General features: G+C 44.0%; 1 protein-coding gene across 1 annotated transcript; it reads left to right on the top strand.

Moving 5' to 3' along the window:
- Positions 1–108: 108 nt before the first annotated feature.
- npm1b (nucleophosmin 1b) lies at positions 109–26,931 on the top strand. Its single transcript, XM_035426747.1, has 11 exons — positions 109–260; positions 1,631–1,713; positions 3,180–3,299; positions 6,908–7,001; positions 8,668–8,771; positions 8,918–8,988; positions 9,251–9,344; positions 11,701–11,796; positions 20,601–20,699; positions 22,314–22,388; positions 24,389–26,931. Exons 1-11 carry the CDS (start codon positions 209–211, stop codon positions 24,437–24,439), a joined length of 939 nt encoding a protein of 312 aa, XP_035282638.1. The 5' UTR covers positions 109–208; the 3' UTR covers positions 24,440–26,931.
- Positions 26,932–27,872: the final 941 nt, after the last annotated feature.

Here is a 27,872-nt window from a genome sequence, read left to right as displayed (position 1 = left end):
GGAAAATATAGTGAAAATTACATATAAATTCCGACTGACCTTTTCGTTCCCCGCCCATGCGCTGTTACTATTGGGCAATATTGGCCGAAGACTGCAAATTATATTATCCTATTCGTTAGATCATCTGTCAGTTACGTCCGACCTAAGTACTTTTTCCTTTCACGAATTGCACTTTCTAGAATCCTTGAAATTAGCCGTAAAGAACGATATGGCGGAAGACTGCAGCCCAGATTTTAGCAGACCACAGATGTATTTATTTGGTGAGCATGTTAGACCCATGTGCCCTGTATAGCTAGCTAATTTCGCAGTTGGGTTTTGCAACGCCAACACGCATTTCGATAAACAGCCATAGCCTGTTAGCAAGTTAGATGGAAGCAGTCTAGCTTGCAAGACATGTGTGGGGTTTGGAGCTGCTCGTAGGACAACAGTTAGCTTAGCTGGCTAACTTCGTTAGCTAACAAAGAGGGGAAAACAGCACTAGTGCAATTTGCGATATTTATATGTAATTGAATCTGTATTCAGTTTCGTACTGTTAGTCATCTCTTTAGCTAGCGGCACACCTGAAATGCAAGGAACACGAAGCAGAACTTCAATAAACACTGAAATACTACGCGGCGCGTATAATCTGTCGAGATGGCTAGGATTCTCTGTCCCACTCGTTCTGCTCAGAGTCTGCCGTTCCTAACGTTACGTGCACACATTGTGATAGCCAGTGCGTTCACACACTCAGTAAACGCACAAGCTACGTGTTCATTCACATTTATAGCATTTGCGTTGCTTTAAAAAAAATGTTAGCTCACTACAACACTTGGCATCGGTGTCAGTGAGCTCTACTTAGCTAGCTTACTAGCTAACTTTGCTAACGTTCCTCTGCTCCATTGCTGGGTAACGTTAGACTATGCGGATACAGGTTAGGTCAGTAGACATGGCCTTCTCTGCGTTTTAGAAGGGAATGTGCTGACCAAACGGGTTATTACAAGACATGTTGCTAACTACGCATCTCCTTAACCAGCTAGCTAGTGCTTTGTTATAGCTAGTGGAATCTGGCTTGATAGTGTTGCTGGACTATATGATATTACGGGATTTATGGTTTTGTGCGCAACACTGGAGGGAGTGGAATGAGCCATTTGAGTTATCACCGTTTTAGCTTTTGTTAACCATGAATCATGTACCATCATACTTTTTAAAATAGCAACACTGCAATGCGTTCTAAACAGTGAAGACCCTGGTATGCAATGTAATGTCTCACCTGTTTCACCTGTCCCTAAACCAGATATTGACCGTCCCTGGTAGCTCTACCGATTATAGAGTTCATGAAACTTCATTGTCTCAGTGCCGTTTTATAGTAGGCCATGCAAATTCAGCATCTGGTTCATTTTTGTATGAACAAAGCCAATATTAGCCAAGGGATACATTATGATGATGGATAATGACAAACTTATAAAAAGCTCCTTGACTAATACATTTTATCTCCTCTACTTGTGATGTCCAGTGTAGTTGTAGTTGCATCGGTGTGTGTGTGTGTGGGTTGGGGGTTGGAGTTGGGGTTGGGAGTTGTCGCGAAGCAACTCCTACAAATGTTTTTGCATTGGACAATTCTGTTTTAACAACGATGCATCATTTCTGTCAGGCTGTGAGCTGAAGCCAGACAAGAAGGAATACAAAGTCGAAGTGGACGACGATGAAGCGGAGCACCAGCTGTCACTCAAAGCGGTAAGGCCAGCCTGCAGAATACACTGGCACAAGGTACTCGGAAAATCGTCATTGAGCGAGTGAGATTTCATCAATATTTATTTCCTTTTTTAGCTGGATTTGTAAATATGGTTTCATTTTGCAATGTTAGTTTAGTGATTTTTCTTTCTATTGCTTTCCTGTTTTTCCTCATCTCTTAGAATGAATCCTCGTTAGTGGCCTTAGGAAAGATTACAAACTTATTCAGAATGCTGCTGCCTGGCTTGCCTGCAATTTAGCAACATACTCGCATCTCATCTATGCTCACCTCCCTCCCTTGGTTACCTACCTATTATGCCTCATCTTAGATCAAAATTGTGCTGCTGGCCTTTTGAACATGAAAAGGGACAGCCCCCCTTTATTGGAAAGCTATCAACAAACAAACACTATAGCCCTGTCTGACCTCTGTGACCTCTGATGACCAAGCAAGTTTATCTTCAGGGATGTGAATTCTGGTCATGATTCTTTCCCCCCCCCAGTGGTGGAATGAGCTATCTACAACAGTCAGAAAACCAAATCAGCTCTTATTTAGGCTCCCTGAACCAATATTGTATCTCAGAGCTGGCAACGAGGGCAGTATTAAGGTTTTCATGCCAGCTTCAGACCTTAATTACTTAATTAGCACTAACGTTTATACCATCTGTCATTTTACTGACATTTTTCTGACAAATGCGTGAATGACTGGCAATGACTGTTCTTGTGTCCCTATATGAAACGGTTTATTGTGATCTTATGTACAAGTGAACCAGTGTTGGTCTGTACAGCCAGGTAGCTCATTTAGACAGGGTAATTGGTGGAAACAAAAACCTGCACGCATACCGGCCCTCCAGGACTGGAATCTGCTGTACCTCCTGCTATCCCAGAGGACTTACTGAGCTTCAGCCCATTCTGGTTATCGGAGTTCATCACTTTTATTTTGGGCTTGTTGCAGTTCATTCTCTTTTCTTCAAATGACAATATATTTATTTCACTAATGTTTTAAGTATTTGTACTGATTTGTTTGTGTTGCAAGTACTTTTTGTATAGAAGCTTATTGTTGAATTGCTTGGTCATATGGTCTAATCTGTATGCCAAGTGAATAATTTATTTAATGTAATGTATAAAGCTTAAGGGTTGCTGTTCAACATTAAATACTGATGGCCTATTTACAATATTGCAGTAGTATGTCACTTATATTTTGCCTGCTCCAACACTCAGTCAGAAAGCAGTGGGCTTGTTGCTTTTCTCTGGAAGCAACTCACACTCGTTTGCGATTGGCTCAGGCATGCCACATGGGTGAACCTGGGCCAACTGGCTGTTGATATATGGAATGGGAAGTGGGAAAGCAGTGGCTACATCTGCACAGATGATCATCCCCAAAGCTATTATAGCCTGCTGAAGAGTATTGATGGTAGCTTAGTTTTGAGAGTTTAGCTTTGCGTTTCAGCTCTGTTGTCTGTGTCCCGCAGGTGTGCTTGGGGGCGGAGGCCGAAGACAAGTTTCACACGGTGGAGATTGAGGGCATGACTTACGACGGCAAGATGTCCAAAGTCCAGCTGGCCGTGCTGAAGCCATCTGTACTCCCCTCTGTGAGTGCTCTTCCACCCTACGACTGTAATTTCCTTGTGTCACGTAGTGCGTGGAATGGTCCAGATAGCCAGGAGACTGAAGATTAGATTATTAGATATAGCATCTATTGAAGATATATTGCCAGTGAACTCGTGACCACGCGTATAACTTCAGTCTCGTACTTTGTGTGTGCGTGTGTGTATGTGGGCGTTGGGGGGATGGGGGATTTAATTTGTGAAATTTGGAGCCATAGAATATTTGAACGATAATTGGCATCCACATTTTTGTGATTGGGTATTAAACAGTATATGAAATAATGGTTGCTGATGATTAGGGTACTTGATTAAGTGGAACTGTTTGCTAAGAGCTAGTGTAAGGTTGCACACTTGTTCAGATTGTTCTGTTATAGTTGTTTTGTTTTTTTTGCTAAACATCTTTGCCCTCTTGTCATATCTGTGATAGTTATGAATAGTAATGCTAGTTATACATCTGACTGTTAGCACTGGAAGCTGTTCAGGGCCAGCTTACAGTTTGTACGTATTTGAAGGGATTAATAGGGCTAGCTAAACAATTTTCCAAGGAGAAGCTTGGAGAGTGCGCGACACTATCGTTGATTATGCCGTACCGGCCACAGTGGGCACTGACACGGTTGGAATTTGATCCCGGACTGCGGAGCCCATCGATGTAGAAGAATATGGAAAAAAAAAAAGAAGAAGCTGTAAACGGATTAGCCCCCATTTCTGTGGATGTTATTTTGTCATATATCACTGTCCTTTCTAAACGTTGTTCATGAAAGGATGGCACATTTTTTTCAAACCACCGGTCAACCCTGCGAGCGAACATCAGCGCTATGCGATATGCTCCGCACCAGCACCAGCGTAAGTAAGGCTGTCCACCCAGATTGAGTTTCTGGCATATTCCTAGGAAAATATTTCAGATGTGATCTGCCAGAAAACCGCTCCGGCAGTTTTACTCTTCTGCTTTTGAAATTTGGCGTTGACGCGTGGATGGGGGGCACGTCGGTGCGTCTTACAGTGCTGGTAATGGGGCTTCTGCTCATGCTTGAAATCCCATCTGAAGGACTGAGGTAATGGAACCTGCGACTCCTGAAGCATTATGCGTCCGTGGTCCTGCGCGTCTAAGAGGACTTTCACTGTCCACAAAGTAGCACGTTGCGCTAAATGTCACCCTCTGGCAGGCTTTGGAAAAGGATCAAGGCTGTTGTACACCGCTGATCGCGTGTAGTTTTTGGACGAAGGCTGAAGGCAGGTTCTCCAGTCTTTCTGACACCCTGTGAGCTATCGCATCGCTGAGAGCCATTGGTGCATGTGGTCATTTAGCACGCAGATGTACACGCGCATTAGGATCACCACTGGCCTCTGGTGCTGTAAGACCACCTGTGTGTTACACACTCAGTTATGTGCAGATGGCCACTGTCACAAGTTTTAAACTCATTTGTTGCTGCTGTGTTGCTGCTATGTGTTAGTCTGTTTAATAGATGTAGAAATCCTTTTAACTCCGATGTAAACGTCCTATTGGATGTTTATGTCTCTGAGTTAGGGGATAAATACCAATGTCAATGTAAATTGTAATGTGTATGGGGAGAAATGTTTGCTTGTGTTGAGGTAGTCAGTTGAGCCATGTTGTTAGACTGCTAGTTAATTGGAACGGATGCATGTGTGTGGTATGAAATGCATACCCAGCCAATGCAGGTACGCTTTGAGTCGCATTGCGACTGAATGGTAGCATAAGACCACTGGACTCTGAGAGTGAAGTTCTTTCTAGAGGTGGTTAATCTTGGTGGTATTTTTTTTAAACAAATTTGATGGCTTAAAATGTGAAATTCTTTGTTCTTATCATGAGTGAAATGTGTTGAGTAGTCGTGGGCATTTGGCTGGCATTCACAACGACGTTTCTTCCCCAGTGTCAAAAACAACCGTTCTCTTGTCCTGCAGCCACTGTCCGTTTTTCACTCATTGAATTTACATTTTCTTCCTAATTCAAGTCGATCTGTGTGCACCATTAGCTGCAGCTGTAATAAAAGACTTGCTGTCTTATTGAGCTCATGAATTATTCAGTAGTCTTTTGTTAGTCTCGTGCAAGACTTCTGAGCAATGAGAGGAATCTGTGGTGTGCTAAATTAAATGGTTTAACTTAATTTGTACAGAATATCTGCCAAAGTGGCGGGGAAAGTTTGCCTGGTACAAGCCAATTTACCTGCATTTGGCTGCTGGGCTGGTGTTCAGTTCAGTCTCACAGTAAACAATTGCCTTCGGCACGAGTTAAGCCCTTTTACCCTGGAAATATAAAATATATATTTTTTATTCTATGAAAAATCTCTGCTATGGGAGAAATTATGATACTGTTGACCACGTGTCAAGGAAATGAAATGCCAGAGCCTAGTCTTTGAACAATGTCTTGATAGAGCATCAGGGTTTTTCCCGGCTAAAAATGAGGCAGAGGTGGTCATCATGTGACTTTGTGATCACATGATCATGTTATCAAATTTACCACATCTCATTATTAATGTAATCTATACTTTTTTAACAGCCAGTAATGATCACATGATAACTTTACAGTCTTCACCTGCTCCTCCTCTTGAACTCTCTTCTAAAAATAATTGCTTGGCCAATTTTTGGGGTATATTTACAAAGTTGAAAACATTAAACTGATGGGATGTAATTTAGGAAACTTTTTTGAAAATATTGAACGTGCAGTGGTCATGCTAGCCCATGGAATATGGAGGTTTTGGAATGCAGGCGTTGCAGAATGCACTTGCGTTCTGGTAACAATAACTATATTTGGTAGCTATTTTTTCCCCATAATGTGCCAACTCAGAAAAATAACACAGTAAATGTATATCATCCACTATTTTATTATGACCCTTGTAACAGAAGTGGGATGGATTAGTGGTTTGAAAGCTACAAATAATGTTTTGTCATTCTGATCAGAACAAATTTTTTGCCACAAAGGCTAATGATATGAAGAAACACTGGAGAGCAATTTCTGTTTTTACTCATGTTGAGCAAGCTAGCTAGAATGAAACATCTCGTTTTCGACTTTTTATTGAAGCGTTTATTCTGAATCTTGCAGTGCTACCAATGGCTATGTAAATATTTTGATCAATAAACAACACAAATGTCAGACGCCGAAGATGATTGGCTCAAAGAAACGGGGAGTTTGTTGTGGTTCAAGTCTGGGTCATTGCCCATTGTAAATCGTTAAAAAAAGGCCATGGTATATTTGCATTTATAGAAAGTGGTGTATTTATTTATACAGCCTTTTGTCTCTGTGTTAAAAATGTAGAATCCTGTGTTAAAATGACCGCTGATGTGCTTAGGTGGCAAAGAAAGCAATATTTGCCTGTTCTTACACAGTGAACTCAGAGCGACGTCTGATCATGCATTCAATACGTACAGTGCTGTAGCTTAGTGTTTTTTGGTAGCGCGTTTTATGGTGCATTGTTCTGATTATGATACAAGCGCCACATCGGAGTAATGTTACAATTGCAGCTACAAGTGATAGAAATCCAATTCACTATGCTAGAAAAGCCCTGAGTACCTTTGCTTGGAGTACCTTTTGCTAGAGTAGCTTTGCAAGTGAAGATATTGTAATTCTTTTTCCCCAGATGAGTTTGGGAGGCTTCGAGATCACACCACCAATCACATTCCGTCTCAAGTCTGGATCCGGTCCGGTCTTCATCAGCGGCCAACATTTTGTCAGTAAGTGAAGTCTGGTGAACCTTGTTACAGATCTTCATGCATGCGTGTACCTTTACTGCAGAGCCACCCGGGACGTTTCCCCAGAGATGAACATGGGTTGGACAAAGAGTTTTGGGAAATGTCAGAGATCCCTATGTGTTTTTTTTTCTTCAAACAACCCTAAATGGTATTCCTCGCCATTTTGATATGCTATGTTGAACCTTAAGCGATACCGAATGAATGTTTCTGAGAACGTGTTGAGGGTAGCCCTCAGCGGACAGATTCACCAAAAAATGTGAAACTTTTTTTTTTTGCATGTGAAATGAACACTGAGAACACAGTTCGTGTGAGGCCATGCACTCCTTTTAGTGAGAAAAAATGTGCAATGTTTTTGAAAATAACCCTACTCCTGTTTAATATGAAAAACTATATTTACGTCTTGCTCTTGGTGATGTTTCAATCTCAAAATTAGTCACACACACTTGAACGAGTACTTGTTCTCGTATTTTGCAAACTTTATCCTACTTTTTTCCTTGATGTATCTTTTTAGATTTTCCACTGTACAAAGGCGGTATCAGAACCTTACCTGGAAATGCACGGATAATGCATTGTATAATTATGTCTTCTGTCGGTACAACATAATTATGTTGTCTTCTGTCATGATTCGCTATGCACAATAAGACTCATTTCAACACATTTCTTGACGCATTCATAGATGCATGTGTTAACAGTGCGCCTCGGCAAGAATTTGTCTGCATCCCCCTTACCAAAAATCCAAAAATAATTTTGTTTGTTGAACAGATACAGATAGTGTTGTCCCTGCATGCCCTTACAATGCACTGCACTTTCAGTCACCACCAGGGGGAGTTAGAGAGGTTTCTGGGAAGAGCCTGGGTCACAGCCCAGTGAAATTGCTGCTTCTCATCATCTCTGAAGAAAACACGCTTTCGCATTGCGGCATAGCTCGCGCCGCCTTTGAATGTGGGATGCCAGCTAAAACCTGGCGCGACGCTGCTATTAGCCGCCGTGCTCATAGAGCAGGTGATGGGAAAGCGATGACGGGGGGATGGCAGAATTACAGGCCCGGCTTCCTCCTCCTGCTCGCGGCTTCTTCAAAGGCTTCGCGTCGGTCAAAGGCTGTGCAGGAACAGGACCGTGCCCTTTGAAACTGAAGCTGGCACAGTGCTCCATGCCTTGCCCAGCTACGGCTGTCCATGCGTGCGATACACCTTATCTAATAACGCACACCACAAAATGTTTGTATGCTTTTTGGATCTGTATTAATGTCCTCGCTGCTTGCTAAAACTGGCCAACGCCCAAGTGAATTGGTTTTTCGTGTAAATGTAATATTTAAACATCCAGGTATGGATGAGGCAGGAATTAGCAATGGATAATGATGCCTGATCTACCTCTATTGCAACCTATCTTGCCATTTCTAGTGGTAGATCAGTAGATTGTTTATGGGCTCCTTTTTATTTTTAATGTATATTCAAATGGAGAGCAGAGAGAGGGTTACAGATAGAGATGGAGTCACAGCACAGAGCGTCATGGAGAGCAGTTGAACCTGTGATCACTCGTTATATGCTGGTTGCCCTATGAAAATAGGCTGTGAACATTGTTCATGTCCCCCCCCCCCCCCCTTCCCTTTGTGCATATGTTCATGCAATGTCTTCCCATCCGTCTGCAGGCGTGAAGGATTCTGATGACGAAGAGGAGGATGAGGAGGAAGAAAACAACACATCACCCTTGAAGAGGCCATCAAACTCAACCTCGGGGAAGGCTCCCTTGCCGGTATGCGCTTCGTCGCCCATTCCGGGGGCGTGGCCTAGCGTAGCGATTCCCTGTGATTGGATCATTTGGCTGCCCATTGGTTATTGCATACCCCAGTGGTTTCTTATCAGTAACTTTCTCCCTGTCTGGTCGCTGTCCCCATGCAGAAGAAACTGAAAATGGTAAAGTCGGATGAAGAAGAAGACGATGATGATGATGACGACGATGATGATGAGGAGTATGAGTTTTCTTCACCTTTTGCATCTTGCCAGTAGCTGCACCCCGAGTAAACTGTTTAAGTGGCTTATGGCAAATGAATAGCTCCGAATATATCTTGAGTCAGAGTTTGTTTTAATCACTTGGTGTTAGTGGAAGATGTGAACTGGTATGAAAGTTCAGTTGTAGTAACCACACTTCCTACATTTTAATGTGTGTAAATGCAATTGTCACCTTTAAAATAAGCTTTTGAAATTTATTGGAAATCCGGACTCTCTTCCCAGTGATGACGACGATGATGAAGATGATGAAGATGACGACGAAGAAGAAGAATCTGGGAAAACGCCAAAAACCACCTTGGTCAAAATTCAAAAAAAGGTATGTGTTCACTGTATTTGGCTTTTAGTAGAAACAAGACTAAATATAACCCGAGTCGAAAAGAACCCCGACTTAATCGGAATTCGTATGCAATTGCCAGTAGTTACAGAATGGCACAATGACCGAAGATTTTGCGTGTTTATGGATTCATTTTTAGAAAACGTGCACCTCTGACCTACTCACCGTTTACAAACTTTTGAGATGACTGGACAAAACAAACATCTTTGACTGTCCTGGTTTTTATTTGACCTCTGCCTTCTGGGATGATGAATCTAGAGGCAGCAAGGTCACTTACCTAGCACTAAAGTTGAAAAGTGTCTTCATAGCCTGTGATGGACAATTTTCTTTGCTGTATCTAAACAATTCTGCCATTTTCCCAACACATAAAAAAGAGCAAATGGCATAATGTGAATCTTTTCAGAGAAAATGCAAAGGAAGCATATGCATAGCATAAACTGCAGCAACATGAATATAATACCAATGTATATGATGCCGTAACTCGACTATACAAACAGTGGGTCGCTGTGAAGGAGCCAAGTGTGCAGTTTAGGATCCGGGAAGATTGTGGGGTGCGCTTTCCCTAGCTGCAGACGTAGAAATGATCATCGTTGTTTGGCTTGAAAGTGATTGGTTGTTGTACAGAAAGGGCTTCAACACCTGCTTCCTTCTCATGGGATAAATCCTCTATCTGTGTTTTTTTTTTTTTTATTTCAGCTAGTTATATTGGAATCTATAAGAATTCTATTTATTCATGGGATATAGAGTGTGTGTTGAATTTAATTTGATCTGAATTCACTTGACTTTTCGATGTGGTCTATTTTGATGGACTGCCTAAAATGTCCACTAGGTGTCATCCGCTGATGTTTTAGTTGGGAACGTTTACCTAGTTTTAAGTTCAATGACGGCAAGCGATTACGGAGATTCGTTAGACACACATTGACAGCGTACCTCTATTAAAGTCCAGAATTCTGTTCAACGGCCACTGTTAAGCGCATTTGGGGGCAATTCGATACATTTGTCAGTGGCCTGATTGTCATGCCAAATTCATAAAGCAGGCTTTGATTTCACCAGATTTAATGGGGTGGGGAGGGGAATAAAACGTTGTTTGGTTTCTTCTTTTAAAACATTTCTCAACTGTACAGTCTAGTACCGTAACCCCAAGCGAGGAGCTTCGAATGCGGGTGTGTAGGGTTGACTTTTCATCTTTTTCTGGCTCGCGCATCTGGTTTCCGCGCAGTTAAAACACAGGGTCTCAAGAGTAATGACGGGACGTCTGCTCTGTAATCTCCCTCTAAGCTTGCTATTTCCCTGGCTACACACCGACGGAGAAAATGCGCACCCAGAGTCCCTGCACCCTGTTCAAAAACATGGCACAGAACAAGCACTGGGAATTCCCACTCCCTCCCTCCCTCTCCTCCTCTTGGTCTCCCGTTTCTCCGTCTCTCTTTCCCACCCTCTTTTCCCCAACCTTTTTTTCTTCCATTTTTCTTTACCTATTTTGTTTCTCTTTATCTGAACTACAACCCCCCCCCCCCCCCCCCCCCCCCCATCACCTTTTCTCTCATTTTGACCTGGTCCCTACGTGCGCCTGGTTTGTTTGTGCATCCTGCTGTGTACATACAGTATGTGTGTGTATGTGTGTATATGTGTGTGTGTGTGTGTGTGTGTGTGTGTGGACCCATGCCAGGCAGACACCAAAGCAGGCTGGTGCACATATGCACGTATTTAAAAAAAAATATATATTTTTTTAATTTTTAAAAAAGTATTATATTTTTTTGAGCACTTGTTCTCACTTGCTGCTGAGACTTTCTGTTATGTTTGTCCTCAGTTCATTAATTTTTTTTACTACTCCATCTCTCCCCTCCTGCCTTCCGTCTCCTTAGTCTCACTCCGTCGTGCTCCGCTCGCTGTGCACGAGCCGCTTCCCTTGCTGACAAAAACGGGGATCAGCCGCTTCTGGATCGAGACCAGCGTCTCGCTCGCGCACGGTTTCTGAAACCGCATCACAGCTAAATGCGCGTGTGCGCGCGCGCCAAACATCCTTCCTGATTTAAAGAACGTTCGTGGACCCCGTCCCAAAAGAGGCAGCCCAAAAATGTCGGAACCAGCCAAGAGATCGACCTTCAAATTATATATGTGTTAAGGTGCAGTTTTCCAAAATGGACCGGACGTCAATACCTCCCTCTGAACTTCTCACAGTCATTTTGCTTTGCTGTTCTGGTTATGCAGTGTGGCGTAACTAGCAGTTGGTTACGGGAAGCTGACCCGCAGCTTACTACTGTAAAACCACGAACGATGTGTGTATCGTGCTCCCTGTGTGACGGCACCACGCTGTTTTCCTTTTTCTTCTATACAGAGCGACAGTACCCCAGAGAAGAAGTCTAAAGGCCCGTCCCGGGAGAACGGCTCGCCAGGGAAATCGGGCGTCCCGACAGGAAAGCCCCAGGCTAAGGTAGGCCCGGCGCCGGAAATCATTCAGCCCGAAAAAGGAATCTTTTGAATTTGGCGGTTCCAGACAGATTCCCTTGCGCGGACGGCCTGACCTTAGCCATCTCACGAGTACGGTTGAGTGCCAAAACCTGGCGCCACTATGGACACGACCGATACCTACTGGACCGAATCGCAACACAGATTTCGGTGGCTCGTTTCGGTGCCGCGCGCCTTCACTAGCTAGCGTTAAACTCGCTGTCAACTCGGTCAGTGACAGCTGGTCCCTTTAGCAAACTAGATAACCTTGAACTCGGTCAGAATGCCAAAAATGAAAACGGTGTAAATTGTGAGTGTTAAGTATCATTTAAACAGTTAAATAAAACAGTTCAATTATTTATCTTTGCCTTCACAAAAAAAAAAACAATGTTTTAGTTTGTCGTTTGTTCTGTATTTTAAAGACGGTATCGGTTCAGACACCGTTTATACACTGGCATCGTTTTGGAAGTATTGTTTTAGCCTCGGTATCGGCAAAATTTAAACAATACTCATTCCTACTCAAGAGTAACAGTGCGTTTAATTTTTCTGTCTTGCGATAGACCTGAAACGAAGTGCTGTGAAATTTTGGGTTTGACCAGAGCAGGGTCTGAAAGATAACTTTCTGTTAAACCAGCCACTGGGTCTGGTTTATATTGAAATATACATAACATTTTTAAAAGCTGAATTACATGCCAGAATTTGACTATCCTTCGGGCTGTGTTAATTGCGTGTTATGTCCACAAGATGGCAAACCAATACAACAAAGACGTAACTAGTGTAGGTACATTTTATTTGAACATGAACGCTGTCAAGTTGGGGGGGGGGAAGTGTTAACATTAACATTGAAAATGCCTTTTAAGATAAAGTACACTTATCGTGATTTTCTTAAAATTAAAGCAAACAATTTCGAGAAATGACTGAAGAATTTTGATCTTGATGGGTAATTTACAATAAAGCTATTAAAAACTGAAACGTACTTTCTTTGACGTTTTTGGAGCGGGACCTAAGGTCGGTTTTTAATTTATCCTGCCAGAATGCTAGAACTCCTGAAATGCTAGCATGGAAAAAGGAAAGGGTTAAAATAACTGGTTAAGCATGCAGGTTATTTACCAAAAACACCAGATGGTCCACTTGCAAAGAGGCCATTGTGAATCTCTTTATTCTCAATATATTCCCGGTGGAGGAAAGGACACTTTTGCCGATCGCTCCAACGAACCTGCGATGAAATTAAAATGCCGTGTCCGTCAAATAACAGCATTGCAGCAACCCCGAATGACCCAGCGACTTACGTTTTCAACAGAGGAGGCTCAAAAATGCAAGATTAATTTTTTTTAACGCGACTCCGGTTGAAAGGAAGAGGGCTGCAATAAAGACAGGGTGGATTTTTTTTTTCTTTCGCGTTCAAATGTAAATTTTCACGCTCAAGTGTTTTTTTTTTTAATTTATAAATTAACACTCCTGGTGCTCATGCGTGTTGGTATGTTTGCACGTTTTGACATGTTTTGCTGTTGATGTGTCTCGTTTTTATGTTTTTGAATGTTTTTGTTCTACTGCTCCTTGAGTTTATAAACTCCCAATTTCTTAGCTCGGATGTCAGTGACGTAATGAAATGAATCAGCTACTGAATCAAAATCCGTGTATTGTGATGCTTTTTCACATGGGAGAAAAGCATCCCTGAACAAGGAAATCCAGCAGCGAAAAAAGAAAATGGAGTACCCCCAAAAAAGAAACTGGTTTCTCTGTCGGCGAAGGGCATCTTGGTTCCATGGCGTTGCGGTCACAGACGCACGCCGTGCATTCAGAAGCCAGGGCAGCCAGCAAGCATCGCTCGCGTCGGTCCGACAAACGGCAGCCAGCGGAACGCGGTCACACGAACCCCGACGTCACCGCAGGTCGCTCCCAAAACCGCAGCCATAAATCACAATCATCACCTCGTTAGCGCTTTGGAAGCTCTGGGGACCCGGTTTTTCCTTCTTCTTCTTTTACGAGCAGCGCTAAAACGGCCCGTTCGCAGTCCGTTTTTCTCCTCTTCTTCCCTTCTGCCCGTCTCCATAATCATCGCATCGGTCGCTGTTGTTACGGGAACCCATTTCGGTTGTGCCGACCGCACCCTGGAGAGAAGAATACAAACGCTGTTCTGGCTCCCATCGGTCGGTCGGAAAGATATCGTCAGCGTTATCGATCGACGTTTGCCTCGCCCGTAAATGTAAGCGCTGGGGAAGACGACGCGAGTCTAGCGGACTAGACGAGTCGCTGGCGGCCCGACGATTCTCAAACACTCAGTTTGAGGATTTAATTTGCTGTCTGGGTTTCAATGCGGGCTGCTCGGAAAACATGCGTTCTTTGCCAGTTTTAAATGTTGCTCTGTACAGAAATAGTCTGCAGTCTTGGTGTTTGTGTGTGTGTGTGTGTTTTATGTACACGTCCTACCATGTCCTCGCTATTCCACAACTGGATTTTTCTTAAAAATATTTTTGAGAACTGTATATGTGAATGAATGAGGAGACTATTTTAAGCCCCTGTTGTTGGCAGGGTGGTCAAATTTCATTGAGCGAATAGCCGCCTTTTCGACTGCCACACTTGGGAGTTTCCGGCTATTTTTGCGGCTCTCGTCAAGCAGCTGACCGGCAAGCACGCCGTTTCAGAGAAGAGTTAAACCGGCAGGGAGTTAAACCAGCAGCAATTAGCTGCAATTAGCGCCGATTAGCCCTCCTGCGCAACCTGTAGTTTGAGCTAAATAAACAGATCTGACCTTTGTCACCCTGTCCCCCCAGGGCCTGGTTTGAACCTCCGCCCACCCCCGCTCCACGACGTGCAGCAGCTCACCTCTCGACAGCGCGCCCAGAATCACAGCCGTTCCCCCGGATCTTAGGATCGCACGCCTCCTTTGATACCAGAACAGCCGCGGAACTCCCCCGCGAATTCCTCCTCTCTCTCCCCCCCGTCGCTCACGAGCGCATAATCACCTGGCGACGCTCCCCCGCCCGCCAGGCCTCGTCCCCGTTGCGACGCTCGGCGAGACTCAATTGAGCCGCGTGAGAAAGCGCGTCATTAAAAGCGAGAGCGGGGGCTCCGGCTCATTGAGCGGATACGACCCCCCCCGCCCCCCCCTCCCCCTCGAGGCTGGCTTTCAGGGCGGCCGGGGCCCGTAATGACCACGTGGAGGTGCGGGCCCCGGGGCCGTTAAAGCCGGGTGGAGGATTATCGGCTCATTGACGGCCGACGAGCCTCCTGCGGGTTTAGCCCGCCACTCGCCAACCCCCCCCCCAACCCCCCCCCAACCGCCCCGCCATCCTCAGCGTACACCGCTCATTCACGTTAGCGCTCATTACCGCACTACGCTTTTTTTTTTTATGTCGGTACAGGTTGCGGGCTAATCCAGCGGTCGCAGGGCCTTCAGTGGAGGGGTGGGGGGGGGGGGGTGGGGGGTGACGCTAGGGCGCCGCGTGAGAGCATTCCTCCCTCTACGCGCCCCCCAGCGGGGGGGGGGGACGCCCGCCAGAAGCCGGCGTCACGCCATCCGCACATTCTGAAAGGCTCCTCGGGCTGCCCCCGCGCGACAATTAGCGGAGGAGAGAGAGCCTCAAGGAGCCGGGGCGAGCGGCCGCTAATCCGCCTCGGAATGCCCGCCGCGCCTTTTGGCTCGCGCCCAGGGGCGAGGGGAAAACGAGCGCCGGCGTACGGCGAGCTCTCCCGGCGATCCGTCAGAGAGCGAGCTCTCGGTGTCTCAGACGCGACTCGGAGTGTGGCACAGTGGGTAAGGAACTGCGCTTGTAACCGAAAGGTCGCAGGTTCGATTCCCGGATAGGACACTGCCGTTGTACCCTTGAGCAAGGTACTGAACCTGCATTGCTTCAGTATATATCCTGCTGTATAAATGGATACAATGTAAAATGCTATGTAAAAGTTGTGTAAGTCGCTCTGGATAAGAGCGTCTGCTAAATGCCTGTAATGTAATGTAATGTAATGTAGATGAAGGACAGGAAGCCGACGGAGGGCTCGGAGGCGCTAATGACAGCTCTACCGCGTCAGGAGGGATGACAGGGCCGCGAAGGCCGTCAGTAGCAGCCGCCGTCACACCTGGGGTCCATTAGAGACGGCGTGACTCGTAGTTGATGATAATCGATTAATCGCCGTCCAATTACACCCGCGCCGCTCTTCAGCGGCTGACGCTTTGATGTGGGTGGCGGGGTCATTTGAAAGTGGCTAGTAATTACAAATGACAAGTTTGGCACGACTTCCCAAACGAAATTGCATTTGTCACGTTAACGACCGTGAAATACATCGTTTTCATACGAGAGCGAGCCTCCAGCTCTCTGCCTGTAGCTACGCAGTGCGACCCGTCGCGTTTCGTACATCGCGATTCAGTGATTCAGGTCTCGTGTACCACTGATTCATCTAAGCTGTAAGTATAGATACAATTATTAGTTCATCAAGGTCAGTTCATTATTTCATGATTCGTTCTGCATGTAGCGATTCTTAAGTTCGCTCGATGTGTCCACGAGTTATCCAAAATACATTCCTACCTCCCCCACCCCCCCCCCCCCCCGCCGCCACCGCCGGGAAAAACTGTTTGGTGATGACCGTGACCGCTGCTGCCACGGCTGACGTGGCCCGGAGAGGTGCCAGTATCCTAACCGGGGTGATTCGGGGCAAGGGTAATTGCATTAAATGATAGCGTGCCATCGGAATAAAGTCACGGGTCGCCGCGGTACCTGTAATCAGCAGTCTGCCGCAGATCAAAAAGGGAGGCCCGCCCTGGGGTGTCTGTTTCTCAGCTGTTTTGGGTTCCGCAGCTGTCCCGTCGGGAGAGTTCAGCGGGACAGGCCTTGCTGGAGCGGGGCCAGCGGCGTGTGCGCGAGCGTGACTATTCTTTTTCTTTTTTTTCTTTTCTTTCCTCTCTCGTCGTTCCTCCTCCCCTTCGCGGAGGTGTGGGAGCATGTCCTCTAATTTTGATGTCTTTTGATCTGCCCCGGCACATGTCAATCTCTAAAAGAGGAAAGAGCAGATTGCTGCACTCAGTGCGAAGAGAAGGAGAGTGGAGTGGAGCAGTGGTTCGTTCTCCCCCCCCCCCCCGGCCCTTTTTGACTTTGTTCTTCAGTTTTGGCGGACCGTATGGACCCAGGCGGCCATACGCGAACAGCAGGTCGAGTTCAGCTGTTCAGAGAAAGTCTGGTTGGTCTGGTCGCTTACGGCTTGCTCCTGTATTTCGTTTTTTTGGCTGGTGATGTTACGCAGGATGCAGTGTACAGTCTTCCTCTACCTCAGGCCAGAACCTTCACGATTCATTTCTGAAGTGCATGATCCCTGCACTTGTGCCCGTGTGAACCTGTACCCCTCCACCACTGTCAGTCTCAGGTCTAGTCTGTTTTGTCATCTTTCGAAAATATCACCCTCCCCACCTGCATCCCCCACACCCTTACAAGCCCTTATTTCTATGACAAAGATGCTGAGCAGCTAATGCAAGTTGCTTCACACAATTAACTTAAGCAATGTATGAATGTTAACAACTGCATTTTTTTTTTGGTTTGAAGATAAAAATTTATGCCTCTACCTTTTTGGTTAGTTTAAGGTAAAATGTACTGAGGTTTGAATACACAGATATCCATTTCTAGGAAGTGGTTGTAAGAAGAGCACACTATCTGAAAAGCAGTATAGCCCTGGGTACCAAACCAAATTCACCGGAACCTGATGGCATGTGTCTGGTTCTGGCCAGGTCACATTTTCGCAAGCCCCGAAATTGGAAAATGTTTGGTATTTAAAAAAAAAAAAGAATTAAATAAATTAATTCCATAACAGCTCAGGAATTCAGTGTACACGTGTATTTTAACCCATGGTTTTGCAGTAACCATGTTGGTATCCAGCTGACGTGGGGCTGAGGTGGGGGCGACATAGCTCAGGAGGTAAGACCGATTGTCTGGCAGTCGTAGGGTTGCTGGTTCAAACCCCGCCCTGGGCGTGTCGAAGTGTCCTTGAGCAAGGCACCTAACCCCTAACTGCTCTGGCGAATGAGAGGCATCAATTGTAAAGCGCTTTGGATAAAAGCGCTATGTAAATGCAGTCCATTTACCATTTACGTATTTGAGAGAGCAGTGGTCCAGAAGCGGTATTGAGGAGGAGCACGGTTAAACTAACGCGTGTAGACTCGGTGCGTAAGGGAAGGGCGAGTTCACGCTTGTGCAGGCCTCAGACTAGCCCCGTCGCGGTACGGTTCACTCTGTGGGGTGTGAACCCAGTTTCAGGTTCCCGGTTCAGGTTCTCTCTCCAATTGAGAGCCGTTCCGGCCCGGTTTTTTTTTTTTTTTTAAACCCTGCAATCGCTAGCGGATTCCGAGGCCCGTGCGCGAGCGGGAACAGGTCACCGCTCGAGCGACAGGGGCTTCGTACGCACGCGCGCGCGAGGGTGTGTGCGTTTGTGTCGGCCTCCCGCCCTTTCCCGCTGTTGCTCGTCTTCCAAGTCTCTCCCGAACGTAGTCGACCGCCGATAAAGTGTTAGCGTAGCGTCGCGGCGATGAATTGCTACCTCCCCCTCCCGCCATGCCAGGATCTTTCAGCTTCAGTCCAAGTCTTTAGATCGGTCATCTTTCGTAGCCTCGTTAGAATAACAAAAAGCTCTGAGAATATTTGGGTCAATAAATGTGCAACCCGTACTGTGGTGAAGCGGTCCGGTACAGTGGCATTCAAGAAAAGTCACGAAAACAGTGGTGCTCATCTGAAAGGATTATATACGTAGAAAACAAAACTGTGAGATAAGAACATTTAAGGTATATATACAAAACGGGAACAGGCAAATGACACCTGATTTTACTTACGGCATACGTCGTGGGGTGTGGGAATGGGTTACATAGGGGGTTGAGTTGAACAATTTCACATATGATATATTCACAAATGAAGTATCTGAAATGTATATAAATATAACAGCTGGTTTGTTTGTGTCGTGGCGCACGTGAACCGGTGCGCATAACGTCGTCCGCACCCTGGCCCACAGCACGTTAGCTCGATGCTAGGCCCAGACGTGTCCACTCCTGCTCGGAAGGCAGCTAAATTATCATTTGTACCCCAGCAAGATGGAGTGAGCGAGAGAGTAATTGTCCTTGGCGTCCCCGAGCTTTAATCCCTCCTCAGCCCTCCGCACGAAACTAGCCAGTCAGAACGCGGGAGTCGGTACGAACACAGCGGCTTTATCCCGGGAGCAATGTGAATGGCTTTAACCCCCATTGTCCACCGCTGCTACCCTAATGGGAAGACATATTTCTTCCAACAGGGATACGGTCTGGTACGCTGTTAAGGCAACATCACAGTTCGATCATTTGGAAAAAGGGCTTTGAAACGTTGAAAGCCCAGTTTTGAAAGGTTGAAACAGGTTTTGAGTCTCGGTGGGCATGGATTTTGTACATTGTTTTTCAGTTTTGAACTCTATTTACTTTTAAAAGATGAAATATTTAAAAAAAAAACAATTTTAGCTCAAATTAGTGTAAGGAAATGTTGAATACTTAGGAAGCCAACCAATGGTTGCCACAAGTTCAAACAGAATTCAGAAAATATTTTTGTTTCCACTGCATCACCTATTTTACAAAGATTTGCCACTACATCTGCAAAGCTATGAATCATGGGATTTCTACTGTTCTCTCAGGGGAGGAGTTGGTTCTCCAGGTCTGAAACTCTGCAAATGACTGTCTGAAAAAAGTTTTGAAAGGTGAAAGGTGGGTCTTCAAACAGTGTTTAATTTTTTTGCGAACTGAAATTAGATGTCTTTACAGAAAAGCTACTTTTCTTGTTTAACTTTTAAATCATTTTTTGCGAACTTCAAGGACAATTTTATTTTTTTGGCTGCAGGATGTGTTGTGCATTTACAAACAATTTTGAGGGCTTTTCCATTTGTGTGTGTTAAGTACTTAACACTGCCCTCAACACTACCACTGGTTTTTAGTCTTCTTCAAGAAAAGTATTCATTCATTTCGTACAACTGGTAGGTTCCCTGGAAATCAGTCTGTCAGCTATTACTCAGTGTATTTCTGTGAGGTCAGGTCATCTGGTGATGCCTTTTGTCCATCTGTCTTAAATGTATTTTTCTTGAATGTAAGCTTTCTTGTGTTTATCCATTTATGTATAGTGTCTAAAAGTGCTATTATTTATAACCCTTTGTTGTCATACTTTGAGAACCAAAACACCCTTCCTCCAAGTTTTCTTTACTCTCTACAGCTGTTACCTCTGAACTGTTTTCCCTGCCTGATCAAGTACAAAATATTGCCCACCTCTGTTTATGCCTCAACTCGAACATGAATTGTGTACTCTTATCCACATATTTGTATAATTGTAATGTCTTAGAAATTATTATATACATATATATATATATTTTTATTTTTATTTTTTATTGTTTTATTTTCTGTCTGTATATTTTACTTAATTCTTTTTATCCATTATTTAAGATTTTTGTTTTCAGTTATTATTGTTTCTATATAATTTCTATTTTTCTTTATCCTTGTTATGTTGACAGTATCGGGACTGTTCTGGGGGGAAAAATGCGGGGGGGGGGGGGGGGCAGAAAAAAAAAACTACGCTCTTGAATTGTATGCTGATGCTATACCTTTCTTTTGAATAAAAGTATGCTTTAGAAAAAGTGCTATTATTTTCCTGTTCAAAGGCTCTCATAGTCTTCAGTGCGTTTTTTTTCCCCCAGTAGTGGTTGTCTTTCATTCCCTGTGGAAAAGCGTTTTGTCAGAGCTGGTGGAGAGTCAGATTGTGTTGTATTAAACAGCGATTAATGGATCTCTTTTATTACTGTTCCCAGGTAGCAGGAGGGGGCAAAGACAAGTCTGGAGCTGGTACATTCCCTAAACCACTTACAGTGAGCGACTTCAAGAGCAAACTAAGCACCCTTGCCAAGGAGGTGAGTCAAGCCACCCTTTTCTGTTCTTGTTCAAATTGGCACCGTAACACCAGCTCAGCTTTGAAAAAGGAAAAAGTAAAATGTGGCTGCGAGCAGCAATGACAGGGTACCTCAGCTGTGCAGATCTTGCCATACGACCCTGTCCATGATCGCAGTAGTTCAAAGTATCTGTGTGGAACTGTTTGTAAGCAGTCGAGTTTGGCACCAGTCCTGCTCGTCTCTGCTCACAGTCTGCGGTTACTCGCTATTGAAATACATATTTAACTAGACAGGACAGACTCCTTCAGGCAACCTAAACTGTGTAGCCCCGGAAGGTAAGCCATGTTGTGTATGTTGAGCGCAAAACATTGGAGTTCCCCATGAGAGTGAATGGGGAATATCGGACCAAATTAAATTAAGGCTAAATAAAACTTCCTCGATGGTATTTTTAGACCTGATTAATGATCATGCCTGGGACAAAAATAAATTTGAGTAATCGTTAAATCGGGATGAAATTATCGGTGAATATGAATAATTTCATTATTTTAACTGAGAACAGTATTGCCTATGCATTCAACAGTTCAGTATTAAAATAAGTCACATCCTGTTTTTGTTTGTGCCAGTGGGGAACTACAAATGTCACAACACCTTAAAACAATATCCTGTTAAGTTAAAATATTTTAAATTATTAAATGCTGCGAAAACTACCGGCATGTAAAAATGGAACTGATGCAACTGAAAACTAGGAATAAGTCTCCTTAAAATAACGTGTTTAGTTGAAGTGTGGTAGTGGAAGGTTGTGGGAGGTACTTAAGAGGTTTAGCCATACAATTTTAAATATAGTAATAAAGTCAATGATGTCTCAAAATTCATGTCACAGAACCTTTTTTTATATTTAAATGTGGTGACTACTACCTCCATGTAAAGCTGTTTTAGAACGTTAGAGAGTGCACATATATTAACTTCGGTAGATTAGGTTCATTGCTTGTGATCGGTCTGCTGACAGAACAGCCTGGCGGAATTTAACAATTCTTCACTGTATGAGCAAACTAAATTTGTTGAATCATTTCCTGGTCATTACGATTAGCCAGCTTGGAAGCCTTGTTCCGTTAGTGTTCAAAGTTGCATAGTGGTAAGAGACGGAGCCGTACAGTTTCAACTGTAGTAACGTCTACAACGCTGTGCTACCCTAATTCCTGAATTCTGTGGAATATATTCACTCACTTGATAATCACCCTGTCGAATTACACTTGCGCTGACACACACCCAGGGAAGAGCGCTTTCACACCCATACACTCGTATGTGACATTAGTCACATTAGTGCTAAGCTTTCAGCCTCAATCTGGTGCCTAGTTACTACAGTGAGGATGTCCAGATGATGCTGAGTATTCAGTATTTTGGTGTGCCTCCTCTTCAAATTCACTGTACAATTTCCACCGGTTGTGTTTGCGATGAGTGAAAATTTCTCAGGCCAAAAAGCTTTATTTAACATTATATTTTGCAGCATGTTTTGTTCACTTCAAACCAGCCAACAATTTCAGAAATGCCTTGCATCCTAAATGATAACGATCCTAAAATTGATTAAAAAAATGATCCTAAAATGATCATAAACCTAATTCTTTTCTTTTCCACCAGGGAAAAGCTCTTCCAAAAACGGAACAGAAGTTTGAGAATTTCGCCAGAAATTGTTTCAAGATCCCGGATAAAAACGTAAGTATCGTGAGCGGCGTTCCTCGCACCGGTAAGACGTTGCATAGGAAGCACACATTTCAGCTGTTTTATACATCAGTACTTAATGGACAGCCACTGAAGCAAGCACATTTGTTCGTTCATTCATAGTATTAAAAAAAAAAAATTATTTCTTCTTTTAATGGTTCAGGAAACTGGGTTGTGTTTATATCCCCATAAGTGACAATTGATTGTCTTCTTAAAATTTCTTTCAAGTTTTAAACCCAATTATAACCATTAAATTGTAAAAAACACTATTGGATTATCAAGCAGATAAGGACAGGGTGGGTGTCTACCTGACAACACGAAAGAAAGCAACATAAGCTAGGCTTTACCATCATACATTTGAACCTGCAGGTCATTCAATGTGTAATAACATTGTAACACTGAGCTAATGTACACTAGCATTAGACACAACAGCAGCCTTAAACTGCACATTACACCCAAATAAAGAAAGATTTCACACATCTAAGCTTGACAGCTGTCACTAGCTAACGGTAGGCCTACTTTCCGATCCATCATGCGTCTGTTCTGCGACCACCAGGAGACTAGCGTCACTAGCAGCAGCAGTTGGGAGGGAGGGAAGGCACTGCACTAGCAAAACTAGCACTTTTTTAGCAAAGCCACATTGTTTTTGTAGATAGTTGAAGTTCTCCTTGTGAGATTGGGCACTACAAATATTAACTATTGCCGTTATTGCAATATTACAGTGCTCCTGAGCCTTCAGAGATAAAAACCCATTTCTTGTTTGAAAAAAAAATAAAAGTATTTTTGTTTTTCTGCAACCATAGAAGGCACAACGCTTGCGCATTTACAATTGAGCTTACCTGCACGAAAGTGGCAAGAGTGTCATTTACATATTACAGTAGAAAGGATTTCATTGCTCGTAGCGTTTCAGTGACGTATCCAGTTAACCCCGCCTACTGAAAACTTGGTGTTTGGCCAAGGGAGACAGCAAGACTATTTCAGCGTCTACCATTTAAAAAAAATTTTAAGTATATTTTATTTCATGCCACTATTTTTATGCCGCAGTCTTTTCCGGCATCTGCTCTCACAGAGACGTGTTCTGTAGCCTAATGAAATGGCTGGAGGTATGTGAAGCGTACCTGGCTCTCGCTCTGCTTCGAGGCCGTTTGCCAATTGGGAGGGGAGGGCTGGCGCTGCATAGAGCATTTTCTATTGTGCCTAAATGCACTCAGTTTTCACTCAGACTTTGATCCTCTCCCATGGAAAAGTCACATGTTTTGATGCGTCATGGGATGATGATGGTGACATGCCCCCTTGTTTTCAACCTTTCCGTTGCTGTTAAATACATCTCTGTATTGAAATTAAATTTGCATCCTTTCAGTATAAAGGCATGCTTTTTTTTGGGATTTGTCCATTTCCAGTATGCATATTTTTGGCATTAATGAATAAAGGCAAATAAAGGTTCATTTCCCTTCTGGAGTTCTAGAACACCGAATTAAGAAAACATTCCTACACATCTGCTATTCAAAGGGTTAATAGGTAAACGCCTAGCTGTAGCCTAGCCACTCTGGTTTGCCTGAATGGCAGAGTTACTGTACTTTTACAGGATTAGGTTTAAGGGAAGAAAAAAAGTGAATTGTCAGAAACCTTAAACCTTTTAACGAGGCAGCCATTCAGGGTGAATCATGCAGCGTGTTATGTACAAAAAACCCAATTTAGGAGAGCAGTGTCATCATATAGGTGGGGGGGGGGTGAGGGAAACCGCTTTGAGAGATGAAAGCGCTGGTTCGAGCACACGCAAACGCCCGCAGACCGCGTTTGTTTGCGAGCCAGCCGCGAGATCCTTTTTCTGTCGAGGCTCCGGTCATGTACACTCACTGTGTTGTTCTGCCAGCGTGTGGCAATCCTCTCAGCATTAAAGCTCGGTAAACGATTTGCCGCAGTGGAACAGGTCTTCAAGATTTGCTTCATAATTACTTTTCCCCTCCTCCTCCTCTCCCTTTCTTCTCTTTCAGGTCATCAAACAACTTTGGACCTTTGTGCAGACCTTGAGAAAAAGTAACTAACTGGAGAGTTTACGGTCAAAATGTAATTTTAAATCCTGTTTCATTTAAATTTTTTATTTTATTATTTTTTTAAATTCTGTACCTGCTTCCTGCTGTGTCCCCTCTGAGTTGTGTTTTGATAGAGTTCTGGACTATGGTGACGCTGGATTCCAGGTTGAATGCCTTGACCATCTCTCCTTCCACCTTTTTACTTACTGTGCGCTCAGCGAAACGGACGACGTTAGGCTAATTGCTTCTCACCGCTCAAAAGATTTCCCGTCCTGAGGTTTAACGGTAAACGGTTTAAACTTAACGTTCAGTCATGCGAAAGTGCCGTGAAGCACCGGCCACTTAAGGATACGAAATAAGTGTTCTGTGCAGCTCGCCTTTCAAATCCCAAGCTTTGCAAGTCAGTCTGGTGGTCAAATGAACCAGTTATCATTTAGTTATCATTTAATCTAGTATAAATGAATCCACCGTTGCCATACATAACTTGATTATAGTTTTGTAGATTGGGGTAACCTGCACACCGAAGCTGTGATAAAACATCACAGGAGCGTGATCGTTTTTTTTAAAAAAGCAGAGGTATGTCCACGCATGCCTTCAGAGCTGCGTTTTCTCGTTTTGGTTTGATTTTCTCGTGGTTTGCGATCGAAATCTCGTCGGCCGCGGTGTAGTTCTTCGGTCCGGAGCGGGTCGTAATCTTGCACTATCTTCGCCGAGGCTTCCGCGCGACCTTCGGAAGGCAGAGACGTTTGTGTAAATTGTAAATAATGTGTCAACGCTGAATGTGTATATTTCTGAGCGTTGTCCGTGCTCCGCAAAGGCAGCTTTAGCGTGGAGAAAGGGGATGAACCCGAGTAATTGTCCGATACCTGAGGCGGTTATGTGGAAATAGATCCCCCCCCCCCCCCCCCCCCCCCCGTATTTCTTCTGTAGTCCTTCACTGACAGCTGCGAAGGAGGCCGTGCTCATTCTGTCAGGTTTTCACATTATCGTATCGTTTGAAACTTTCAGTCAGCGCACACTTTAATACTTTATAGGACACGAGAACCGTTTTCAAAAGAATTTAAAAAAAAAGGAAAGAGAGTCGATGTGTGAACAGGCATCGAGTGCGTTGGTTAATTGAAAAGCGAGTGTTTTCCTTTAAGTCTTAATGTCAAAGAGACATGTTAATTTCACATGAGGCCGATTGATTTCTATCTGATGTCGAAAGCCAACGGCATGGCACTTTCCCCACCTTTCATACATTACGGTCCTTTTTTTTTTCTTATCCTGTTTTTCCTGTGTTAATATTGCTATTCTCATATTGTTATAATGTTAACTTTGTGTTGTGCGCCATACAAAAAGGCAAATGGTAGATGCTTTTTAGTTGCTTTTACTTTTCGGAAGCTCTAAATTTGAAATTAAGTAAATTTCTTTTGAAATTAGATTTTGTCGCTTAATTTGTGTGATCATTTGGGGGCTAGCCACGTGATTTATGGCATTATTAGTTGAAGAACGTGAATGTGAATGCAGAATAGTTGTCGTTTATTTCCTACGCATTGAAAAGCATTTAGCATAAACGACGCTGCTTGCGCACTGCTCGCATTGTGTACACTGAGAACAGAATGTGTCCGTCTCCAGATTTACGTCCATTGATTCGGGGGTTCAACAGGGTTTGACGAGCCGTCAGCGATCCAGCATGGAGCAGGTTTGTCCTGGTAAATCCACAATCCGCTTTAAAGCGCTCACGTTGTCGACCCGTTTGCATATCATCGTGAATTAAGAAAATCCGATCCTTCTCAAACCGTCCGTGTTGTACACGATTCGGCACTTACACCATTTTTTTTTAACGTTTTGGTATTATCGAGTGCGTGCCTAACGCTGTAACTTCGGCTTCAAAGTTTTGCCACCGGTCTCGTTTAATGTATGACTGATGCCTGACGCAGTACATGTGCAAAGGGGGAGGTAGGGTCGTTAAGGTACACGACGTCGGCCTCTGCACTGACGAGAGGAGACCTCGTACCCTCTGGGCGTCTCTAAAAACCGCAGGAGGTGAACTCTCACTGCGCGTCGGTCAGGTCAGCGGGAAGCTATAAAACCGCCCCCCTAATACGCGTTCGCCCAATAGGGATGAACGTACCACTTTCCACTGTCGAGGTGAAACCAGGTTGACCCGTTTGCAGCCTCTATTTGGTGGTGTACAGGCCGGTCCATTATGACCCCTGGAACAGAGCTGTACAGTGAGGGAGGGCTATAACAGGTCAGCCTGGTTTCTGTTCTGTAGTGGAAAAAGGGCCATAATTATCCAGGACGGTTCCAGGTTTGCAGTAGAGGGGGCCATAATCGAAGTGCAAGGCCACGTTCTTAACAGGAAAAGGTGAAAACCGCTGACTCATACCATTTTTCACCTACCATACTGTTTTCAAAGAAATTCTTGTGTTCTGAATATATTGGTGGACCATGGTTCAAATTATCAGTCTTGTTCTTTTCTTGACTTTTTCCCGAATTAAAAAGGAAAGTTGTCGAAACCTGTGAGCGTTTGTCGTTTTATTTTCGGCAGTAGCGTCATGCCCCGTTCCTCCAGAGAGCCTCGCGTTACTCACAAACCTGTGTTCAACTGCGACAAAACCTCAACGGTCAAAAGCAGAGCTCTTATGTAAAATCAGGGCCTTCAAGGTATATGGTGCCCACAACCAGCAAGCACCCTTTACAACCAGCACATCTTAATTTAGGCTTGATTATAATGGATTTTAATTGAGCTGCAGATTGCCGTCATTTATTATGCAGAGTATTCTGGGGCTATGCGCATACAATGTAACCATTCATACTTGCATACTTAAGGGTTTGTATTTTATTCATAAGTCATGCTGCTTTAGCCTGACTGTAATCTCTGCTTCAATTGCCACATATCTCATTGTGTGTTCATTTAGTTGAGAACAGCAGTGGGAGGGAGGTGGTCCCAATATCATTTACAACATCTGTTCATAAAACAATTAATCATTGTGTAATGTTAGATGTTGCGTCTGCTACAACACCCCACCGCTTTAGATGCATAGCTACATTTGTTTTTTGTTTTTTTGTTTTGTTTTTTGTTACAGCTGTGCAACTTCATTTTAACCCTTTAAGATGTAAGATCACAAATATAAATATGTAATTAGAATGTTCTGAACATTCTGATGCTGATGGTAACACTCGCTACTGGTAATTGACAGCAATGGAGTTCTAGAACACTGACATTTGGGGGGAAAATTAAAAAAAACATTCCAAAAACCTACTCTCCAAAGGATTAGGGGTCTAACTTATCCCTAGGGTCCTAGGAAATGTAAAACTTCTTTACCTGATGCCTTTGACAATATCGTTATTTGTATATCAATTATCAAGCATATACAGCCTTTACTGAGGTAAAAACATTTTAATATAAAAAATGAAACAGACATTTGTGTAAAACAAAATGCTGAATATAAGTACC

Source organism: Anguilla anguilla, chromosome 7, assembly GCF_013347855.1.
Source record: "Anguilla anguilla isolate fAngAng1 chromosome 7, fAngAng1.pri, whole genome shotgun sequence".
Classification (NCBI taxonomy): domain Eukaryota; kingdom Metazoa; phylum Chordata; class Actinopteri; order Anguilliformes; family Anguillidae; genus Anguilla; species Anguilla anguilla.
The sequence above is the reverse complement of the archived record's forward strand: the minus strand, read 5'-3'. Positions and strand labels throughout refer to the sequence as shown.